Source organism: Anguilla anguilla, chromosome 18 (genome assembly GCF_013347855.1).
Source record: "Anguilla anguilla isolate fAngAng1 chromosome 18, fAngAng1.pri, whole genome shotgun sequence".
NCBI lineage: Eukaryota > Metazoa > Chordata > Actinopteri > Anguilliformes > Anguillidae > Anguilla > Anguilla anguilla.
In genome coordinates, this window is record NC_049218.1 from 30,407,048 (window position 1) to 30,429,958 (window position 22,911).

Sequence of the window (22,911 nt, forward strand, 5' to 3'; positions counted from 1 at the left end):
AAATAAATTCAACGTTTATTAAACATTCACAAGGCAATTAATATGACAGTTTGTTATATTACCGGTTGATGACAACATCAAAAGGCATAGTCTATATAAATAAATGGTTGTAGCCTACGTAACCAGTAATATAATTGAGGCGATGCACTGTAGATACATTGCATTCATACAGGCCAGTTTACGAATTAAAATGTGGTTTATTTTAAATGATTTGTGTTCTTAATTGACCATTTTATAATCTATATAAGAATCCGACGTTTTCAATTTCTGAAAATTTTAAAGATATAATCAGTAAAACGCGTGGAGATATTGTCGTTTTTATATAATTAGAATTATGTTACAATGGCGATTTAAAAATACGCATTATTCATTTTTTTGTTTGGAGTAAGCAAAAAATAAATAAATAAATAAATAAATAATAAAAAAGCTAATTTATAGCACTACTTTCAAAAACATTTTCAATCAGTGTACGGCCATGGGCTATGTTCCTGTTAGATCCGCGGCCCGCAAGGCCACATAGCTATGCTAATGTAATGATTTAATCCAGTGATTTCTGACAGGTTTAATGGAAAAACCAGCATTATAAATAAATAAAAAGACAAAAACTTTACAAAAAACATGTATTTCCCTTTCTTTTATTGTCTGCGTCTTTGGCGGATATTCGTAATAGCCGGATCTTTTTTTTCATATGAATGCCGTGTTCGTGAATAACATCACTGGATGTTCATTTGAGGAAAAAAAAAATCCACTCACCACATTGAAAGAGAAATGTAGAGCTCGCGTTCTCGGGTTGCAGCTATTAGTATCTATCCGTACAGCCGAACACCACTGGAAGACAGGAATTGTCTGTCTTCCATATATGGTCAAAGCCACGCCCCATGAGCGTCATATTCTGACTGCGCTGTTCCCGTGGGTTCAGAGTTTTGGCTCCCGGGAAACATTTCATTCCTGTGGGATAGAGGGCTGAGTTTTCAATGCTTCCGTGCATTCTGCAAGACGCTAAAGGCCCCTCATCAACCTCTCCGGTGTCCGGGAACACCTCCATGGTAATAATTTTTTTCGTTTATTTGTCTTTTGGAGCCGAAGCGCCTTGCCAGGAGTGGTCGATTCAGCGGTGTCCTGAAGGCTTTTGATGCGGTTGTAGAAGGATGACACCACATTGAGAGCATCATCAAAACGCAAGCATCAAACATTCTTGTTTTATACTTTAATATAAAAAAGAAACAATAACAACGATACCCTGAACTACTTCTACTACAGCGAACGGATCGCTTTCCAACAAACTGCCGAAGCGCTGCACTTTGTTTATGTTGTGCCAACACAGGAGATATTGAAGAAGGAAGCAAGACTTGCGGACGGTGTTTTACATGTTCTGATCACTCAAGAGTAAAGTCATTCTCTTCCAGTCACCAAGGAAAAGGGGGAAAAAACAAACAGAACTATTTTGACATTTAATTTATCGTTACTCTTTTGGAAGGATCTGGGTTTGCGTACAAACTGTTTTAATGTTTGGGATACAGGAGAACATACCAAGAGGAGGGACGACAATGAAAGAGGAACCACTGGGTGGTGGAATGAACCCAGTCCGATCGTGGATGCACACAGCTGGGGTGGTGGACGCTAACACGGCCGCCCAGAGGTACGTATGCCAAATCATCTGATTTTTAATGTATTTCTCATATCGACCCCAAATTCCCTCAATACTCTGTATCAATTACTATCTCCCCATGTCCCTCTTCAGCTTTCCCCCCGTTCATTACATCATATTACCGCTATAGTGACAAATCAAGAAATCTCTCGTCTCCCAAACGTGCTTCCTCGTCTCCAGTGTTTTTTTTTATCATCTCTGTTTATCTCCAGCGTCTTCTATATTTAACCGAGATATCCCTCTGTTTTTTCCCCGCAGCGGCGTTGGTCTGGCTCGAGCACATTATGAAAAACAACCACCTTCCAATCTCAGAAAATCAAATTTTTTCCACTTTGTTCTTGCTCTGTATGACAGACAAGGACAGCCCGTCGAGATCGAAAGGACAACTTTTGTGGACTTTGTGGAGAAGGAGAAAGTAAGCCCTACTTTGGAATATCGTCCAAAACAAATTCACTTTGAAATGAAACGATGGGCAGGATGACGGTAGATTTGAGGTGGAACGACGTGCGCTTTGAGTTTTTCTTCGCCGAGGAAATGAAATTTGTAGATAACTAACTTTTTGAAGGATTGCAACTATATTAAAAATGTTAGTTCCGTTTCATGTATCGCGGCAGATTTACCTTTTTGTCTGAGGTACAGGCAGATTAGACAGATAGACAGACAGATACATAGATAGATAGACAGACAGATAGATAGATAGAGAGATAGATAGATAGATAGATAGATAGAAAGATAGATAGATAGATAGATGCACAGTTTATTGAGTGTACAGGTTTTGCAGTAATTCAGATTGTCATCAGCGCAATATCTCAACGTATCAATGCTGGTTATTTACAGGAACCAAACACTGAAAAAACTAACAATGGGATTCATTACAAACTACAATTATTATACAGCAATGGTAAGTTAAATTAAATTACTCATAGCAGGCATGAACATATACAACTATTTCATTTGTAGGCTACTTTTGGGTATGCATTTGTAGAGAAACAAAAATTTACAACAATAGCAGCAGCAGCAACAACAACAGGAATAATAAAAATAATAATAACCTGTAACACGTGTTATTAAGGCACCGCATTGGCATATGATTACAATCCACATTAAAGTTCATAATCCTGATAATGACTGTACGCGCATTATTTGTGTAAAAATTAACTCTACATTTTATTGGCATTAAATTATTTATTGACGGTTACCCTTCCATTGAGTTTACTATGCACATATATAGACTGACACGGGTGAAACAAAGTAGGCTGCCGCCACACAATTTGAACGCACATCATTTTAGGTACTTTATTTCCCTTCGTAGTTATATTCTAAATGGATGTTTTCCTTTCTCAGGCGTCAGAACAGAACAGGATCTTTACGTACGGCTAATAGACTCCATGACAAAACAGGTAAGAGCTGCTTAAATTAATATCCAAATATCCATGTTTGAATCATGAATCATTGTTTTGCTTTCAAATGAAGCAATATGCAGTTTGTGTTATTGATACTGCATATATTTCATAAACATGACTCAACAATTAAACACATGTTCAATTGTGTTTGCTGATATACATGGTTGCACTAATAAACGGAAGTATAAGGCTTCCTATTAATGTATTATTATTACACATTTTTGTCTATAATCTACGTTCCACAACAGGATTTAAACATTCTAAAATAAATGTGTCATTTTAACATTACCGTTAGGGAAATAGATTGAGTCAATAGGAGATATCCTGATACAATGTAAAATGTCCAGTGTTAATTCAACTCTAACAGAGCATATGTGAGTCCAATAGAGATTATGTACTCCGTAGGAGTTGATTTGACACTGAACATTTAACTGTGCACAGAACCCTATCAGTAGAAAATGATAAAACTCTGCCCCGCTCTTGAAACGAAGAATAAAAAGGGACTTCTGGACTAAAATACATACATAAATAATGCATTCTTGTATTTGTATTTTTAGCCCTAATTATGTAGGTGATATACATATATCACATGCATAATACGGCATTCAGTAGTAACGCATTTACATTTTTATTATTATTTATGCACAAGACCTTTCCAGAATAAATTAGCCGATGTATCGTTAATACGCCCTGTCAGCAAGGTTTACCAGCGGCCGAAATTCGGACAACATGTAAATCAATTAATAAACTAAATAGCAGATTCTGGTTGTTTAGGCTACCTGGGCGCTTGTCGTGTAGGCCTAAATGTAGTCTTGTTTTGCTTGAGTGTTGTGTAGCTGTGACAGTCATGCTAAAACGGACTAAAGCATTTAGTCTTCTTTCATGATTTCAATTGCGAAAGAAAAAAGGCGCCCATTATCCTGAGAGCCGCTCTTGAGTTGACAGTGCTTGTGTTTTTTTCTCTTCTTCTTCTCCTTTGTTTTCAGAAGCTAAATGTTTTCGGAAATAACTGGCTCTTAATTCATGTACATATAATTACGTTTCTAACACAAAATAAAGCTTGTTTACTGATGGTGAGACGATGCGAGGTTTTTATTGAAACTAATAGGCTGTCCGTTGGTCCGAGTCGAACTGAAAATTTGAATGCTTATTTGCTTAATTTCCCACTGAAGGTAAAATAGCCTGGATGTAACCAAGCAGTAGCGGCCGGCCTTTAGTAGTCCGAAACGGGAAAAGAAAGCATAATATTGGGAATGACTACAAACGTACAAACATACTTTTTAAAAGCCGACAAAACAAACATTTTACTGTCAACAGTTTATCCTAAACTAACACGGGGAGTTTTCCCCCAAATGGACGCAGTAGTCTGCTGTTTGATGAAGAACAACATTTTTTTATTACTTGCACGTGGATATCCTATCCCACCGTATTGTCGATGCACTGTCTATTTTTATTTAAAGTTGTTCACACCGAAGCTAGATCAACGTGTGACTAAGTTTCCACACAGAAGTAACGGGACTGGCGTGTGGCTAAACTGAATAACGAAGCGCACTCGGGAGGCACCGTATACAGCAGACAAGGCATGTGGGGGAGAGAGACAGAGCGAGAGAGAGAGAGAGAGTCTGTGTGTGTGTATGAGAGACAGAGAGAGAGAGAGAGAGAGTATGTGTGTGTGTATGAGAGAGAGAGAGAGAGAGAGAGAGAGAGAGAGAGAGAGAAGCGAGCGCACCTACAGCTCCCCACCATCTGTTTCAGCCAATGCTCAAAAATTACTCAACCGTACCCCCAGACACCGCTTTTTATCCAAAGAAAAATCATTGTTAGCAGCTGAAAATAAACAACAGATTGCCCATTAGCACTTTCCTCTAGTATCAGCAGATTATGACCATATTGATGTATACGGTTATGAGTATTATTTGATCCGTCCTTCTGTATCTAATGAACGCCTTCATTAGCTTTTGGTAGACGAAGTGTCATTTCATATGTGTGTGAATTATTATAATAATACCATGTTGTCTTTATTTACATAATAATTCATATATTTGGTATAGTTTTTTTATTATTTATTGCCAGTCTATTTGCAAGCAGCCAAAAAGAATGCTGAATATGATTTGATGTGATTGTAATTTATGTTTTAATGGTGACCAGCTTGTCGACACCAGACCTGTTTGGCCAGCTACTTCTCATTCTTAGCAACACTGGGCTTGTACATCACAACCACATTATGTTGCTGAACCTGTAGACTATAACGTGTAATTCAATCGTCTGACCCATGTTCATATTTATCTGCAATTTTAAGGCAATTATATACGAAGGTCAAGACAAGAACCCAGAAATGTGCAGAGTTCTACTCACACACGAAATCATGTGCAGGTAAGCGAACACGTTGTTTGTATAAAACATAAATGTGCGTCCCGTAGAACTGGAGCGTTAAATTTTCAGAATATCGGCATCTATTTCGCTTTTGGGGTCACGTGCATCAGCTTTCGTTTGCTTTGACAGTGGCCTACAGATGCAGCATAAACGAGCAAGCTATACTTCCATGGCAACTGTACTAATTTTGATGCAGCGCAAAGTTCACTGCGTGTTTGTTTAACATCGTGAAGTCAACCTAACGTGAGCAATCAATGGATTATACGTCTTCTGTTTTTGTCTGACTTGTCGGCCAAGGTCTGGTAGAAGTTCAACTTAAGCGTCTGCACGAAATCTTTAAACCCTTTTTTGCACAGTTCTATTCATTTAGAATGGTATAGGCAAATACGATTTACAGTACCATTGCTACCCGAATTCTAACCGCGCAGCCATATGTTATGTTCTAAAATGAAAGGCAATTGGTGCAAGCGCGCAACGGTCCGAAGAGGAAACTGTCCTGGTGTTACAAACAGGCCATATGAAGCGTATGACCGCGACATGATGTTTAGCGGAAGACATGGATATGTTGTCAGTGGGGGAAAAAAATGATTAAAACAGGACTCGGACGACATACAGGACTGAGGCGACATTTAGACGCAGATTCTATTCTACGTACTTTAACAGCACCTCACCTAAGGCCTAGAGCAACTCTTTACTGCTAGAAGAGACAAAACGCGCGCTGATTTTATTTTATGTTGCACAGGCTGTATAGAAATACATGGCTGACCTTTATTTCTAGTTCGTGAAATATGAATGATTGTTAGTTCGGGATGGAGGGATTAGAGATCAAGACTCGTGGTGTAGAATCTGAAACTACAGTAGAAGACAACGTGCTTTTAAAGTGTTATTTTTTCCCCTTCCCGATATGAGCGTTTGCTGAATGACATTTATTCGCAGACATCTTCACATTGTGCTATTGTAAAAAAAGCGGCATTTTTCTTCTGTTGGGTAATAAATATGAATTATAGTCAATGCAGAGGAATTTCTTTATCATTCTCTTCTGCATGAACTTCAATTAACATGGGAAGTGCACAGATGTGATTTTAAGCTGTAAGTGGAGGGCTGTATTCTTTCGGTAATCACTTTCGCTGTCAGTCCTAAAAAGGCTTTATATACCCTCCCTACCATATGGTGTTAATTTAGCTCATTTAGGCACGTGGCATTATACAAGTGTGTTTTTAACGCAAAGAGCGTAACCGCGTTTATTTCATTTATGCTCGAACTGAAGGTATGCTCACCGAACGAGATTAGCTGAGGTGAAAGAAGGCTTTTAAGATCATAATTAATAGATGTCCGATAAATTTCGGTCAAAGATGGAAGCTTGCATCATTTTCAGAAACAAGTTCAGAAGATGTAAACATGAGATAAAGCTTTTAAAAGTTTCTTCCCAGTCTTCAGAAGAAACATCAGTTTGTACAATGTATTAATACGTTGAAAACAAAATTTACCTAAACAGATCTATGCTAAACCGAGAACCGCGGGCACAGTATGATATCAACACTGAATGACCCTTTAGCCTACTCCAGTTGTAAAAGAATAACATTTTCCCCTTTCTCCACAGCCGATGTTGCGACAAGAAAAGCTGTGGCAACAGGAACGAGACTCCATCAGACCCGGTCATCATCGACAGGTTGGCAGCTCGCTTTGCTCCTTCATTTCGCCGCCGTTTTTTCGCGCGGGACGCTGCGGTTGGCTCGGCCTGTGTTTAGGTTCACGTTGTGCCGTGTTGTTCTCCTGTGTTATCGAGCACAGGTGGACTGGCGGAGATTCCCAGTGGCCGCCTCAGTGGGGAATCGGTAATTGCTTTCGAGTTGTCAAGGGAAGCGGTTTCATCTGTCTTTCTGCTTGCTGTGAGGAGTATTTTATGCCCAGAGAGGTCTTGGCTGGAAATGCGTGGAGATATCACAGAGGGCTTCTTCCTAATTTGCTAACAAGTCTTGTATTCAGTTGTGCCCGTGATATTTGCGTTTCTCCTAACTGGCTTAGGTTTCTGCATCTTTGCTATTTTAGCTTTATTTAATTTTGTGTCACTGCTCTGATGGTTACCTATTCCAGAAGTTCTTGTTCATTTATGTTTTTTTGGCGAGCTTCCCTTAGTTTACGAAGTTAACCTAATTTAAAGACAAAACAATTGGTAAACAGTTGGGGATAAAACTGCTTCTTACGGTTATTCTGATAGCTGGTGTCTTTTCTTCTTTTAAACTCATTGCTATTTGATTGTTTGGAGTGGGCTGTTGATTGTCTGTTTCAGTGCTCAGTTTGATGAACGGGATCGGTTATAAGGGAATATTCAGTGTAATCTCTATGGTGTTCTGTCACTGTTATTATGCTTGTAATATGCACATGAACATCAATTTGGCAATCAGTGCAGTTTACAAAGCAAATATGTAATGAATGTGTATGTTTAAAACTGCAACTAAATTGAGGATTAAGTTTAGGGCAAAGCGTTTTGGAACTTTGAATGCTCTCCCTGCACCCAAGCCTGATCCCCAAGACCATTAGGAGTCACCAAGTGGAACCAGTGATGTAATGATGAAGCCTTCTTTGGATGAAAGCCTTTTAGTGGTTAGTGTGCTCCAAAGGGAGCAGGACAGTGTCCTCCAGAAACGCCGTAGCACTGTGGCACGTCCAGGCGAAGTGAGAGGCGGTGTAGGCTACGCTCACGGTCAGCACGGACGACTGCCGCTGCTCCTGCCTCACGGAGTTAGCGTTTGATTGTGAACTACGCCTTCCGTGGACGGGAAAATGAAACACATGGGAGGACTCCTGGTTAAGCCGGGGAAAAAAATAAACCGCCAATGGATCGCAATGCTAATGTTTGAGTTGCCGGAATCACTGTTTGCTTAGTGGAGAATGTTTGGTATCTGACAGCGGGAACGTCTTTCTCATTAGTAATCAAATAAGGCTGCCCAGTTGTTGCTGTCACTCTGCTAGTGGCTTACCAATCAGAAAGGAGGATTCGCAGTCAGTGCAGGGCTAAATGTACGAAAATAAACAAGGGCTCCAAGAGATTAAACCGTTTCTGCTTTTCACGAACCTATTTCTGGGCACAATTTATTTAGCAAATTTGGCAACCAATTACCATTTCAGCTTCATGTTACTACTACTGAACGCGGAAACAAATTTTATGAATTTTATCATAACAGCATTTCCTTAAAAAATAGGCATAATGATAATAACTGTGAACAGTTTTATTTTATGTTTAAGGATGTTTCTAGTGTAAAACTCAAATATTTCTGTAAAATATGTCGTAACATAAGAATATGGGAAATAACTCATACCATGCATTTGGGGGTTCTATCATTATTTGAGCAAGTTAAATGGCGAATCCATTTGTGCCAAACATAAATGCTTAAAATAATCTTAATTATTGATTGAAAAGCTGCTGTGTGCCTCTATATTTAGCCGTGCACATGCTTTGGAAAGCATCGTCTGTGAGCTTCAAAATCCACAAAGAGACAAAGGCTTCGTTGAAAAGCGTGGAACTGAAACCAAACATTAGCCGAAAGGAAAAGCTGCTGTTCAAAGTGAATTTACCTCAAACACTTACTGTACAGTCAGTGCGCTGTGGGCTGACGCCAACGGATTGCTAGAAACTCTAGCGCAAAATACGGCGGTGGGGTCTGTTAAATCATACGCATTGTACGCATATGTAATGCACGCATGTATTTCGTCAGTTGTTGTTGTGGGCGTTTTAGCATACACATTTGCAGTGAATATGGGGTATGAAATTTACTTTGTTATTTACATATTTATTTATTATTTTGCGAAACCATATTGCTATAAGCACAGTGGACATATTTGCTGGCACTGACGGGAATGTTAAAGAATCATCCAACAGCTACTGGCAGAAAGAAGCATTTGATCTGAGGATATGAAACGGTAATCCAGCCTTGCATGGAGGAATGTAAAACTAGCATTAATTCATTCAAAGCAGAACTGGCCCTAAGGGGTTTGGGGACCCAAAGAAGGCTGTTTTTGTGGCCCCAAAGTGGGAAAAGAATAAAACACTTGAATTTTGAATTGTGTAGCCGGGGGTTTATTTTGGCATTTGTGTGCATATAAGAAGCTTGCTCTACTGAATATTTTGTAAAAACTGATGTACTTCAAAATAATGTAAGGGACATATTTCAAAACATTAGACTGGATCCAAGTTCTTTTTTCTAGAGACTAGTAACTAGGACATGTTGAATTTCTCAGTGCATCGTGCTTGAGTCTGTGGTACAGTACACTGTGTGTAACTGAAGTACAGTACGGAAATGGAAGCGAAGACTGAGATTTAAAAGGGACCAAGACGACAGGACCAAAGGGATATTGTGAGCTCTACTACACAGTGAAAGCTCACTTTTTCATTGTGCTGAGGCTGAGAGGGATTTGAGTATCACTTTCATAGTGGAGAGATTTGTTCAACAGAATCACAAAAGCATGTTCCTCATTAGACCCTCACATTGTCTGTCTATCACAGTTTAAAAGCAGATCATTTTATAGCCTGTTGGACCCAGAGAATTTCACTGGCTATAAATGGAGATAGTGCTGCATAATATGGCCATCAAATGATTTCCATCTCTCTTCTCTCTCCTTTCTCGCTCGTTGTGTGTATGTGTGTGTGTGTGTGCATGTGCATATCTGTGTGCACGTGTGTGCGTGTACATGTGCATGTGCGTGTGTGTGTGTGTAACATGGTATTATTTGTATGCATTGGAAAACTCATAGTAAGAAATTGTACATGCTCCTTTCTTTAGATTGATTGTAAATGGATAAAGGCCAAGTTTTAAATCCAGCCACAACATGCTCTGTCTTTTAATGTAAGAAACGGTATTTATTCCTTTATTCATTAATTTAAAAAAATAACTTAAAATTATGAGGACATCAGCCTTGTCATATATTTGCACAGTGTCAAGTATTTGCACAGTGACATAATTTGTGTTGTTTTGGCTCTGTACTCCAGCACATTGGATTTGAAATAAAACAATGAATATGAGATTAAAGTGCAGACTGTCAGCTCTAATTTTAGGGTACTTAAATTCATATTGGGTGATCCGTGCTATTTTTATACATAGTCCCCCCCCCCCGTTTTAGGGGTTCAAAAGTAATTGGACAATTCTTGGCCAGCTTGGTATCGTGGCATCATTAGTTTATGCTCAATAAAGTTATAAAAAGGTCTGGGGTTGATTCTAGGTGTGGCATTTACATTTGCTCATGATTCAAAGCACCCCCCCTCATATCTGTGAAAAATGGTGGTGGGGCTGTTATGGCTTGGGCATGTATGGCCGGCACTGGAACTGGCTCACTTGCCTTCATTGAAGATTTGACAGCAACAGCAGGATGAATTCTGAAGTGTACAGAAGCATCTTATCTGCTTGGATCAAATGCCTCAAAACACAAACACTTCATCTTGCAGCAGGACTATGAACCCCAAACATACTGCTTAAAGCAACCAATGAGTTTTTCAGGACTAACAAGTGGGACGATCTTGGCTATCACATGACCTGAATCCAACAGAACATGATTTTCACTTTCTGAAGACAAGACTTCAGGCAAAAAACCCCAAAAAAACATAGAAATAAAGATGGCTGCAGTACTGACCTGGCAGAGACTCACCAGGGAAGATTCCCACCGTCTGGTGAATACTATGGGTTGCAGACTTCAGGCAGTCATTGAATGCAAAGGATTTGCAACCAAGTAATACATATGATGACCTTATTTAAGCTTATCTTAATTTGTCCAAATACTTTTGGTCCCCTTGAATGGAACTATGTGTATGAAAATGGCTGTAATTCCTACACAGATCACCTGATATCACCCTCAAATTAAAGCTAACAGGCTGCACTTTAACCTCATAATCATTGTTTCATTTCAAATCCAATGTGCTGGAGTATAGAGCCAAAACAACACAAATTGTGTCACTGTACAAATACTTACAGACGACACTTACTGTTGTGGCCACGTATTAGGCACGCCTGCTCATTATTGCTAATAGCATGCTCCTCCCAACAGCGAATCATGTGGCTGTAACTCAATATATAAAGCATGCAGGCATGGTAAAGAGGTTTAGTTGTTGTTCGACCCAAGCGCTAGAATGAGCAAGACACCTTGGCACGATTATTGGTGCCAGACGTGGTGGTTCCAGCATCTCACAAAAAACTGCCCTCCTGAGATTTTCACACAGTACAGTCTCTAGAGTTTACAGAGAATCGAGTGGTAAACAACAACAACAACAAAAAACATCCAGTGTGCAGCGGTTCTGTGAGTGAAAACACCTTGTTAATGAGAGAGGTCAGAGGTCAGAGGAGAATGGGCAGGCTTGTTCAGGATAACAGAAAGAACACGAACAGTGTTGTAAACACTGTTTACAGCAGTTACCTGTTAAAGGGCGTCTCTGAACACACTTCCCGTCGAACCTTCGAGCGGATGGGCTACAGTGCAAGATCATACCGGGTTCCACTCCTGTCAGCTAAGAACAGGAAGATGAGGCTACATTGGGCACGTGATCACCAAAACTGGACAATTTCAGATTGGAAAAACATCAGCTGGTCTGATGAATCTCGATATCTGCTGCTGCACGCAGATGATAGGGTCAGAATTTGGCGTAAACAGAGTGAATAAATGGATCCATCCTGCCTTGTGTCAGTTGTGTAGGCTGGTGCTGGTCATGGTGTAATAGTGTGGGGTATATTTTTTGGGACACATTGGCCCACTTAATATCAACTGAGCATCATTTGAATGCCACAGCATACCTAAGTATTGTTGCTGACCATGTGCATCCCTTTATGGCCACAGTCTACCCTTTTTCTAATGGATACTTCCAGCAGGATGATACACCATGTCACAAAGCACACATCATCTCAAGCTGGTTCCACAAACATGACAGTGACTTCTGTTCACTCCGAAGGCCTGCACGGTCCCCCAGATCTCAGCCCAACAGAGCACCTTAAGGATGAGGTAGAACGGGAGGTTTGCAGTATGATTGTGCGGCTGAAAAATCTACAGGAGCTGTGTGGTGCTGTTGAGTCAGCGTGGACCAGAATCCCTGTGGAGTGTTTCCAGCACATTGTTGAATCCCGGCCGTGAAGAATTCAAGCTGTTATGGATGCAAAAGGGGAGTCCTACTCAATACTAGATAGGTGCACCCAATAATAAAATGGAGGGGTCTCAACACAAAAACAGCTGTTTCTGCAAAATGGCAAAACATACTGCATACACATATAAATACCATGAAATAAAAACTGATTTGATATGTTTGTTTTGTTATGTTTATTGACTTCCAAAAAAATATACATACAAAAATAACAAATTGCACTCTCCCGTTACCACACTTTTAGAGAACACTGTGTGTGTGTGTGTGTGTGCATGTGCTTGCAATAGTATAGGTATTATTACAAATAATAGCACATGCTTACAGCCATAACTCCTAGTTGAATTGTTGTTATGGTGATTCTGGGCCTGGGAATCAGACCACAGGACGGTGTTAAGTCTGATCGTTGAGGCGGTCGAGGGGAGAGGCTGATTACATTACAATCAGGACGTGTTTCCGCGGCGCCCTACTGAGCGCGCTCAGTGCCGCCGGAGCCGACGGAACAGACTCGCGATCCATTAGCGACGGCGTTCTCAGCAGCACCCTCCCAGATGGCACGGGGGGCACTCGCCCCGCTCGCTGGCATTGCGGAGGCAGTAACTGGCATCCGCGCGGAGTTGGCATTTCAGATGGAGTTTAGGGGACTTATCATTCCAAATGTGTCCTATTTTCCTGTAGTCTGGCCAGACATCTGTTTATCCCCTCTTCTCTGGGAGTTTGGTACAGCTCGAGTTTTTTATTTTTAATTTATTTATTTATTTAAAGAGGCATTGCTGATTTAACAGCTGTTGCAGAGTTTCAACCCCGGTGGATCTTTAAATATTTCAGAACTGACCTCAGACGTCTATAAATTATTCATATTTATTTTTGGAAAAAGAAAACAAGCCGTTTATTCAGTTAGTCAGGGGAAGAGTCAAATTAAGCAAAAATATTTTAGTCTGATATGCAAAAAAAAAAAAAAAAAAAAACCAAGGGGCCAGTATAACTATCCTTTCAGTTATAGGTCACATTTTTATTTTATTTTTTTCAAGATAATTAAATATTAAATGAAAATGCATTAAAAAAAACAGTCCATGGCTTTTTGTAGAGCTATAAAATAACAAAAATGTGTATGTGTGTGTGTGAGAGGGAGAGAGAGAGAGTGTGTATGTGTGTGTGTACACGCGCGTGTATGTCTGCCTGTGTGTGCATGTGTGCTTGTGTGTGTATGTGTGTACATACACATGAATAGTGTTCTTACTGAGCAGCACAAATGATAAGAATTTAGCATCTTATATTGTGTTGATGACAGTTTTAAATCACATAGTAAGAACAGCCTGTTCTGACACAAGCGGCTCTAAATTTCTATTAACCTGCCGTTTATCTCTGGAATAATGAAGGGTTCAGTGACAGATTGGAGTTTTCCCAGTCAGCAGCACTTCCTTTCACTTCCTGTCACAAAGGTCAATGCAGCCTGACCTTGGGGCCAACCCAGCCACTGAATAACTGAGGCTGTAGGAGTTTTTTTTTTTTTTTTTTTTTTTAGTGAGCACACGCATTGGGGCTCGACTGATTTAGCATGTTTAAAGGACTTCTCTGCACCCGTTCAAAATATTTGTGTAATATAACTGCAATCTTCTTATGATTGGTTTAATGGTTGCTATGTTCATTATGAGTGAGTTATTCTATGAAGATGTGGGATTGTAAGACCTTTAGGTTATGTGATACACTGCAGCCATGTAGAAAACGTTAAGCCTCCGCTCCTATGACTTTGCACAAGCATAACTACATCTGACTCCGTGGAGGCTGGAAAAATGGCAGTGTTTCAAAGGTCAGCGTTTTGTTAGAAATGGTATGTAAATTAGAATCCGCAAAACAGACATTTAAAAAAATTCCATTTACATTTTGGCTAAGTCCCGGACTGTCAGGGATGATTTTTTAAAAATTCATTTTTCAATTCCACGTCTTTTCAGAAACAGAGATTTTTCCCCTGCTCAGCAAGGCAACATTTGGATAACGCGCAAAGTGGGATCTGTTGATTAACTTCTTAAATGACATGTTTTCACCGCATCTGCATAATGCAATTAAAGCCGCACGTTCGGCGCTAACGCGGCTTCTCGCGTCTCCCGGCAACGCCGGTGCGCGCGGCTTCTCGGTTTTTGGTCTGAGCCGGAGGTGACATTCAGCTGTTTGCGCTCAGGCAAGCTGTGGCTCTGACGTGTAAATAGTCGCGCTGAAGCCATCTGCCGGGGGTTCGGCATGTGTCGGTACATCTGGTTTGCAGCGTCGACTTTACGAAATACGTTTCAGACCACTGTAGAAAATACAAACCTGTGTGTTACCGTTAGACTGAAAATGGATAACAGCTGGCCAGCTTACTTATTTCAGAGACCGAAGAGAGACCACTGTTGGTAAAATAGGGGAAGGTACGCAGATTGTTTTATAACTGCCCTGGTTTGAAATCCGATAATTAGAGCAGAGCTTTTAAAGCCGTATTCACGCTGACTTCCTTCAGCATGGTTGTGTTTCCCCTGTGTCACTCATCGCAGTCTACCTCAAGCACGTGAGTGTGTGCTGAGAGTCCCACATCCAAGTGACTGGGTGGACTGACAGCTTGCATGTTTTTGGAAGAATTGTGTGTGCATGCATGTGTGTGTGTGTGTGTGCGCGTGCCTGTGTGTGTGTGTGCATGGGGGGGAGGGGTGCATGTGTTTATGTGTGTGTGTGCGCACGCATGTGTTTGTGTGTGTGTGTGTGTGTGTCTGTGGGGGGGAGGGGTGTATGTGTTTATGTGTGTGTGTGTGGCAGGGGTCAGCAGCGAGCTGGTATGTAGAAAAACATGCTCTCTGAGGTACTGTAAAAGCATTCCTGCCTGCAGTATTGCCTCATTGAGTGTAGGAGTTGCAGCACACTGGACAGTAGCCATTTCACTTGTGCTTTTCAATTAATTGTGTCAGGCAAGAAACTCACTAATTGAGCTTTGAAGTTCCTTCTGTGTTGAAGCTGTACGTATGGCTAATGTGATTATTCGACAATTTGTTTACTTCACACACACACACACACATATACACACAGGCACACACACATGCACACACAAACACACAATTCAAATGCACACACACAAACACACACATGCACACACTCGCACACGTATACATACACACACACCCACACAAGCTTTGTGCATGTTTCCAGTTGATACGCTGCCATTTGTAAATGACCTCATACTTCATACTTGAAGAATAACGCCACTTCCCACTTATTGCGTTGATTGTGCTTTCGATGTCATTTGAGTGGCAGATGGGACTTTATGAGCCATGAGATTAAGGGGAGCGGGGATGCCCCCCCCCCAGACTGTGTGCAAATGACAGCACCTCGTACCCCCAGCAACTCTGAACGAAGCCTGTTTTAATGATGAACTGCCCCGTCCACCGCAAGGATGGGGGGGCCTTGGCAGGCATCACCTACCCTCATGCCCAGAGAAACCACCCCCCACGCTAGCTCCCACCACTAGCGCTGGGGGCAGAATCTCTCTCCCCCCACCCTGCTCCTGCGGGTGCGTGCCAGCTTCGTTTCACGCTGGACGCACGTCAGAACGCAGAGACTTCGTGCTGTGGTGAAACGATGTTGTAAAGTTTGGATCCCCGGCGTGTTTATCTTGCCTAAAAAAGCTACTGCGCTATTCCCAAACGGACAGAACCCCCCCCTCCCCCCCCCCTCACCCCCATCCCCATCCTCATCCTAGTCAGGCTGGAATTCCGCTGTGACATTAGCGTGGAGTTAGAGCTGGCAAAGCCCTCAGCGTTCCCAGGAATTCCTTCCCAGATGAGGAAAACACATGTGGGAGAGGAGGGAATGCCGTGTAGCGTGTAGCGCAGGCCTAGCGCATCAGCGTTTCTGCGGTGACACACGCCTGGGGGCAGGAAAGGCTCTTTCTGCAGATACACAGCACAATTACCGGTGTTAATTCAGCTCTTAACTGTGTTAATTCTGCTCTAAACAGTGTTAATTCAGCTCTTAACTGTTAATTCAGCTCTAACAGTGTTAATTCAGCTCTAAACAGTATTAATTCAGCTCTAACAGTGTTAATTCAACTCTAAACAGTGTTAATTCAGCTCTAAACAGTGTTAATTCTGCTCTAAACAGTGTTAATTCAGCTCTTAACAGGTAACATTTGGTCCCACTCTGGAATTTTACTGTGTGTTTTTATCCGAAAATCTTACTTTTACCACTGGGATCATTTCACTTCATAGACACTATTTGATTGGCAGGCTGATTTTTGTAATCGCAGGTATGAAGACACAAACAACCACACAACAAGCAAAAAGCTAACTATTTAAAACTGAGTCGAAGGACATTGATCGAATCTAAGCTTAATCTCTGTACATCAAAGTGTGACTGATGTGCGATAAAAGGACGTTTTTAATTTTTGTGTGGAACCGAGTAGACCTACTCTCCCCCCTTTAAAGGGCTTTTAGGATTCCCGATAGGCACTACTTCTTCCCATCACGACAGTTTGGAGGACCTGAACAGAGGACCCGCACTCACAGGCACAAAAGAAACCCTTTTAAGGATGAAGAGGGGGTTTTATTGTACAATGGACTGAATGCAGGTACCAGCTCAATTGAAGAACAGCCAGCCTAATTCAATTGCCCGTGGATTTGCCTGTTCGATTGTGAGGAAAGCACTCGAGCGAGGAGCACTTCTTTTGCGTGACACTTGTGCGCTCTTTTACTCTTCTGCTCAGTAACAGCCCAGAGAGCAGAAGTTTGATTCCAGGCCTTTAGAGGTGCGGGAATCTATGTTCAGAGATGTTTTGATGTAAACAGACTAGGCTAACCTCAATATAGCCCAGGTTTACCCTGATATAGCCTGGCTACATTCTAGCCCGCAAGAAAACTTTCCCTTTTCGACCAAATGTAGCTGGGTTTTCACCTGAATGCCTAGACGGCGTTTCAACAACCTTTCACCGATTTTTCACCACACAAATGTTTATTGGGAGTTCAGAGTGTTCTTAGAACACTTGGTGGTATTAGTCTGAATATGAAGCGTGCGACTCTAATTTTGCATGAGCTGATCTCTTTGGCAAAGGAGATGTTACAGACCCTGTTGAATGATTTATTCGACTATTATTTAATGCAAGGCAAAAAAAAAAAATAGAAATAAAAAGTATTCAGAGGTAGAAAGGATGCATACTTTTGTTGCAGAATTTATGCAAAAACATAGTATGCACAAAAAAGAGAAACAAAAAAAAAACAGCTCTCCTGTTGCCAGTTACCCTCCTGTTATATCCTTTCTTAGTGTCTCCCACATACTGCCTAAAGTATGCTGGGTCGGCCTTCCCCATCTGCAGCCGTGAAACCGCAGCCAGGGTCTCATGGAGGGTCACATGTGGCAGGTATTGAAAGCAGAGATGGGCGAAGGCGGGTGGGGGGGTTTACAGTTAAGTATGAATTCACACCCACAACATTTGTTCTGCATTACAGTGGGGTTAGTGAATCCGCTCTGTGTGGCTGAATGATGTGGTCTCTCTGTGGAATCCCTCGTGTCATTCCTATTGCGCGATTTGCTTATTGGAAACATAGCCACTGCATCACCTCCCCGTCCCCGTCCCCCCAACAACCCCCCCCCCTCCCCCCCAGCCAACCCCCACCTCTCCATGTATCTCTGTTTTCTGAATGTACCAATTTGTAGTGTGACACCAGAAAGATTAGGTTTGGAAATAGTCTGCAGATTGCATTGGACATGGTGCTGGTCCCAGCAATTTGAGGTCACAGGACAGTGATCTGGACATTGGGCAGGAGCCATCAGTTACCCCTGCGAAAGTCACTGGTCCTTGGCTGGCCCCCCCCCCGGCCCCCAGGGTCCCTGGGACGGTCCCGGAGACAGCCTCCTGGCGAGAGGCGCAAACAAGTCCCATTTATTAAAGCTGACAAGTCGTTTCTAAATATAGCCCCGGTTTTTGTCTTTTAAAATGCGGCTCTCGTTCCCCCCGGCAAATCGCTTAACGAAAGAACAGCGTGTGAAGGCCGCACACCTTCACCCCTCCGGAAATCAGCACAGCATTTGCCTGGGAGGCTGTCCGCGCGCCGCCGAGGTTGGTGAACTCGAGTGAATCGATTTAAATTCACTTTCTAAAAACTAACAAATGGAGAGAGAGAGAGAGAGAAATAACAATACAGCACATTCATGCAAATTAAATCTCAGCAATGAAAGAGGTGTAATTTTACGTTCGGCAAATCGTGTTTTCTGAAACCGCGGTTGCTGGCTCAAGGCTATTTGTCATTACAAGTGAACCACCGCTTGAGACCTCATTATAATCATTCCCAGCAATTACAGAGTCCGGAAACCTTCTGCAGTCCAAAATGCATTTGTACTCATTTATTAGGCTTAAACTGTGTCTCATTTACATTGGTTTGTATATGTGGCGTGATGCTAATTTATTGTGTGTGCTTCAGGTCACACGAAGTTAACACATCTCAGGCAACATCATTAGAGATGCTAAATAAAAGCCCTCCAAATGTTCAGCACCGCTTCCACGTCTGTTATGAACTCTCTTTTTCCTGGTGCTTTTCAGATTATTCCTCACGTAGGGTAACATTGAAGGGTAAACAGAACTTTGGCTACATAGTCATTCAGCTGCTGAATGCACTTAATAGACACCCATGGCCATTCTTCAGTAATAATATTAAGATATTAAAATTTTCTTTACAGTTATGTTGCTTTCAAATGCCATTAGGGTTTGTTACTAATTTTAAGTTTAATGAGGGAAAGCAAGTCAATTTGTGTTTGGAAAAATTACTCTCGGGGAGCTTGATTTAGTTGGATGTATCAAGCACACACAAAGCAAATTGCATTAAGCGTTGTAAATATAGCACATTAATTATTACATTACTGACGGTGATGCTTCCTTGGCTTTTATCAAGCTCTTATTTCTTCAGTAACACCTACTTATGTTGCTCTGAGCTTTGCCAACTCAGATGTAATTAAAACAATCGTTATCAATCATTAACAAACAGAAAACTGTAACACTATCAAAGTTAATACTTTATATGTGGGAACATTCAGTCTTAATATACTGTGCTTGAGATATACTGTCAATATATATATACTGTATGTAAGGTTACACTATGCTTGTATGCATTTGTTTCATGTGTTCTGCAGAAATACGGATGAGCTTTTCTTGTCCTGTGTGCTTTGTGGTAAACTTCAGTTTTGACAGGAATGATCAACATTATATTTGATCAACAGACACCATTGATAAGCACGAGAAATGCAGATTCAAGCTGTGTACAAACTAGCCTGTGGCGCAGTGCTTGTGTGTGATCAGAGACAGCTCTGAATGCTGTTTCAGTACAGCAGTCAAAAACGTGGCCATATTGACAGCTATATCAATGAATGTCAGGACTGATGAAGAAGTAGCAATGTGCAACTTTAGTGTTTTTGGCACATGAAAGAGAGCAGGGAATATTAAGAGATGGTAACACATAATTGGGATGCCCTCTCATTGCTGTATAAGGGCAAGTATACAAATCTTTAATTTATTCAGTGACATTCCCCTAACTTTATACACTGTACTGACGCATCAACTGCATTTACACTTAGGCTAAAATGAATATATTAATAGAATAGAATGCAGGATTATTATATACTGATACTGAAGCATTACTGATTTAATGCTTTTTAAATTATATTTTGATGGTAGAAAATGTATAAGAGTTTGATTGCATCATATATTCTGCATGCACTGTTCTGATAAAGCTGAGTCCACAGATTTCCATTCCACATTGCAAATAGTCGCAGCTTGTTGTTCCATTGCCGACTGACAACAGCTGACACTGTTTTTGCACTTCCTGTTTAAGTGTGTGTTTGAAGTGTGCTTAATACAGAACATGGACCTAACAGCTGCAGATTTTAATCCAGAGTGTGACATGGCAGTTGTACCCTTGTTTTACCCAATATATAAATATATATTAAAGAGAAAAAGACATCAGGAAAAACATATATCTATAAATGTATGGTGAAAAAAGAAAAGAAAACGATTCAGTAAATAAGCAGTGAGTCTTACGAACAACAGATTTCAGTATTACTGTAGGCTAGACTACTCTTGCTGTTTTTATCAAAACTGCCTGTTTGCACGGCAAAATTGTTCTGTTGAGAATCTCCGCAGCAGAGCAAACTAGCCTACTAAATGCCCTTTAGAATCCTTGTCGAGGCAAAATATTATAATCGCGAACGGAGACGTTCCGCGAAGTGGTTAAAAATGTGGTGACAGTACCTGCTATCAGGACCTGCAGTTCCGAAGATATACGAGTGATCACATGGCAGGAAGCAGTAATTATCATTTGGTGAAGAATGTGCGATGGTGTTAGCGTGATGAATTGATCACGGATCGGGAACCTGGTTTAACTGTCATGTTTCGGAGATAAGGGGGAGCAGGGGGATTGTTCCTTCTCTCTGCGAGTTCACAGCCGGCCAGTTTATTAGAGCAAATCCCAAATGTTTTGTAAACTCATTAGGTTCCGTCCAGCATTAATTTATCATCATAGGTGGAAGCTCGGCGGCCGCGGAAGCCGGAGGAAGGCGGTAAAACCCTCGCGATTTATGGAAGTCTCTGATCAATCACTCTCATTTGCGCGAGCCTTTTTTCATTAAATGCTTTTAAACCCGCCCCGGATGATCTGGAGGATGAGGTCACGGCCATGGTTTCCGGAGCTCTGCGAATGTTCTCGTAAGATGATGGTTGATTCATTGAAAGGTGAAAACACGCAGAGAGTTGAGTTGAGGCTCGCATGGTCATGTGACGATCGTCAAGGAGGCCAATTTCCAAGGTCTCTGTCATTCTTGGAAGTAAAACACGTTGCATCAGATGTTTTAAGCAAATAGGCTAGTTGGCGTATCTGTCCATGGATTTTATCTCTCACCCTAAAACGTTTGATATAATATCACTTTGAAGCATTAAATAACACTTTTCCTTCCTGTAAGAAAGCCATTGTCTCCTTTCCCTTTGTCAGGCGACTGGAATTAACGTTGTGATCAAAGGTAACACATTTGGAAATAATGCTTCTTTTTTTTTTTGAAGGTGGTCTATGGAATTGCACGACGCTTATTAAAAGAGATTTGAAGGCTTCATTCGTAGCTGCATTCGTCTAGGATTTAACGTTAGCTGCGAGCGCGAACTCCCCCTACTCTGAGGTCTTAGCGCCGCTCTCACTTTGCCGCTGAAAGCTGGGATCAGCGTGCCTTAACTGCGATAATGAATTATGACAGAAAATTCCTCGTTCTGGTTCAGTGGCATGAGGGGTCCTGGATGGTCTATATCAATCCATCTGACTTATGTTCCCGTGTCTTGATTTAAAGGATGATGGAAACCTTCTGCTGGCACTGCATGTCAATTGAAATCAGATTTCACCCTCAGCCCAGCGGTATTGATCCATATTTAACATCAAGGCTCGGAATTGATTGGCATTGATTAACAATAAAAACACTCCTCTGCTTGTCCAGAAGCCCCGCTCGATATTCTGAATGAAAAAGCATTGTGGCTCTACTCTGCATTGACTGGAAACGAAAGACAAACAGTGGCAAATGAGAAACAAAATAGAGCATTCTTGAGAAGTGCACAAGCTAATAGCTACCTCGTGTGGTACAGATATATGATAACGCATGTGCAGTTATATCGTGTCTTTTGAGTAAAAATGATTAAAAGGAAAACAAATTGAATGTTTTAACAAATATTGAAAATTCACAGTGAGTACGTGTGTAGAAAATACACTGATTAGGGAGAGAACATTTCTGGGCGAACAGCTGGTCTTAAAAAAAAAAAAAGTCTATAATTGGATTAATATGTAGCGAGGAAGTTTAAAGCCATGTTTACATCAGCTTGATTATTAAATAGCTGAAGTGTGTGGCCCCATCAGCAATATGAATTCCTCACTTCCTTACGATTAAGTGCAGCCACACACAGTCATAATTCCCGCACATGCGTGACTGTGTGTGGTGTGTGGTGTGTGGAAAGGGGCCATATCGTAGGAGCTCATCTCCTCTGAGTCAGGCTCGCCTCTCTCTCCTCGCGCTTCCTGCTCCAGCCTGCCGGCCAGCGGGCTTCCTTCCTGTCGGCCGCGTTCGAGCTACGCGGAGGCCGCCGGCACCTGGAAGGCATTACCCGATCATTTCTTAACACCCGGCGCTTTACGGTTGCGTAACCACGGAGACAACCGCAAATCCCCCGCGGGGCGGTGAATTTGGGAAACGCTTTTCACGGCCGAGCTATCTGGCTGAACCTGCGGTGGCTGGCTCCACGGATGCAGGGGCGGGCGATGTGTGACTCATTTTATTTGCGATAGGGCAAATCCCGTTTAATGCTCTTATGTTCGGTCATGGCGTCGGCTCTAAAC

The 22,911-nt window shown here is 41.6% G+C and overlaps 1 protein-coding gene across 10 annotated transcripts in view; it reads left to right on the forward strand.

Annotated features, from left to right (window-relative positions):
- The first annotated feature begins 966 nt into the window (after positions 1–966).
- LOC118218471 (transcription factor COE3-like) overlaps positions 967–22,911 on the forward strand; it is a 97,775-nt gene continuing 75,830 nt past the window's right edge. For 6 of the 10 annotated variants that reach the window (XM_035401140.1, XM_035401147.1, XM_035401143.1 and 3 more), the window contains exons 1-6: positions 1,506–1,639; positions 1,907–2,063; positions 2,486–2,549; positions 2,993–3,048; positions 5,351–5,424; positions 7,025–7,093. In XM_035401140.1, coding sequence (XP_035257031.1) covers positions 1,506–1,639; positions 1,907–2,063; positions 2,486–2,549; positions 2,993–3,048; positions 5,351–5,424; positions 7,025–7,093 — 554 coding nt within the window. Of the gene's footprint in view, positions 1,640–1,906; positions 2,064–2,485; positions 2,550–2,992; positions 3,049–5,350; positions 5,425–7,024; positions 7,094–22,911 lie in introns of all 10 variants that reach the window. The other 4 variants (XM_035401142.1, XM_035401144.1, XM_035401139.1 and 1 more) reach the window with 3 other exon arrangements.